General features: G+C 38.1%; 1 protein-coding gene across 1 annotated transcript; it reads left to right on the top strand.

Annotated features, from left to right (window-relative positions):
• The first annotated feature begins 239 nt into the window (after positions 1 to 239).
• On the top strand, positions 240 to 1,392 carry LOC107785215 (ribulose bisphosphate carboxylase small subunit, chloroplastic 2). Its single transcript, XM_075235239.1, has 3 exons — positions 240 to 560; positions 695 to 829; positions 986 to 1,392. The coding sequence occupies exons 1-3, from the start codon at positions 381 to 383 to the stop codon at positions 1,214 to 1,216; spliced, it is 546 nt and encodes a 181-aa protein (XP_075091340.1). The 5' UTR covers positions 240 to 380; the 3' UTR covers positions 1,217 to 1,392.
• Positions 1,393 to 1,604: the final 212 nt, after the last annotated feature.

Here is a 1,604-nt window from a genome sequence, read left to right on the forward strand (position 1 = left end):
AAAGAGAAATTAACCAACCATTTTTACACATTCATATCCTATTGCTTACCCCATTTCGGATGAGATAAGATTAATGAGCTTCTGCCCCGCGTCAGCCCTTATTATGGCTTATGGAAATAGCTTAACTCAACCAAAGAAAAAAGAACATCTCCCAGTTGCTACCCTTCATATGGTCATTAATTATGTAATGTCAAGAACCACATAATCCAATGGTTACCATTAGACTAAGATGAGGTTAGCTTGTTTTGTGTCCGTTAGATGGGGAAGCTACGTGAAACCTTATCATTATATATATCAGGGGAGGTACATATCAAATAACCCTCTTGAAAGCAAAGGTCAAGGGTAGCAATAGCTTTAAGCTAAGAAATTACTTTTAAGAAATGGCTTCCTCAGTTATGTCCTCAGCAGCTGCTGTTGCGACCGGCGCCAATGCTGCTCAAGCCAGCATGGTTGCACCCTTCACTGGCCTCAAATCCGCGTCCTCTTTCCCAGTTTCCAGGAAACAAAATCTTGACATTACTTCCATTGCTAGCAATGGTGGAAGAGTTCAATGCATGCAGGTTTAATTTGTAGTATATATTATATGGATTTAACTTGCAATATACTGATAGTACTATAAAGAACTTTTGCACTATCAGTATATGTCACTAAGTTTATGGAGCTTGTTTAAATTATTTATGTGGGATATATGTAGGTGTGGCCACCAATTAACAAGAAGAAGTACGAGACACTCTCATACCTTCCTGATTTGAGCGAGGAGCAATTGCTTAGGGAAGTTGAGTACCTTTTGAAAAATGGATGGGTTCCTTGCTTGGAATTCGAGACTGAGGTCAACATCTATTCTAAATCTTGCTACTATTATCAAGCATAACTAACATGAATTACTCAATCCTAGCTAGTTTGGGATTAGACATATAGAGTTGATTAAGTGAAAGAGGAGTATTATCTCATGTTAATGTTTTGTTTATCTTGTGGATATGTGCAGCACGGATTCGTCTACCGTGAGAACAACAAGTCACCAGGTTACTACGATGGAAGGTACTGGACCATGTGGAAGTTGCCCATGTTCGGGTGCACTGATGCCACTCAGGTCTTGGCTGAGGTCGAGGAGGCTAAGAAGGCTTACCCACAAGCCTGGATCAGAATCATTGGATTCGACAACGTCCGTCAAGTGCAGTGCATCAGTTTTATTGCCTACAAGCCTGAAGGCTACTAAAATCTCCATTTTAAAGACAACTTACCCTATGTCTTCGGGGGAAGTTTGTTTGAATTCTCCTTACCCTGAAGAAACTGTTTTGGTTTTTCTTCATCATTCTATTCAATGTATGTTTTTGAATTCCATTCAAGTTTATGAGAACTAATAATGACATTTAATTTGTTTCTTTTCTAATATATGATTTTTCAACTTGTTTAATTTGTGGAGTATGTTAATTTGTTCGAGTAGTATCTGCAGTCTCAATGCAATTGCCTGCACAACTATGTCAATTTTAATTTGTTTGAGATTTTATGTTGGGCCACCCAAAAAAAAAAAAAAGATACCTTCAACTAAACTTGAACAATTTCCCCCTTCAAATTATGAAATACACTAGATCAACCTCTCCTTG

The sequence above is a fragment of the Nicotiana tabacum genome, chromosome 17 (assembly GCF_000715075.1).
Source record: "Nicotiana tabacum cultivar K326 chromosome 17, ASM71507v2, whole genome shotgun sequence".
Classification (NCBI taxonomy): Eukaryota; Viridiplantae; Streptophyta; class Magnoliopsida; order Solanales; family Solanaceae; genus Nicotiana; species Nicotiana tabacum.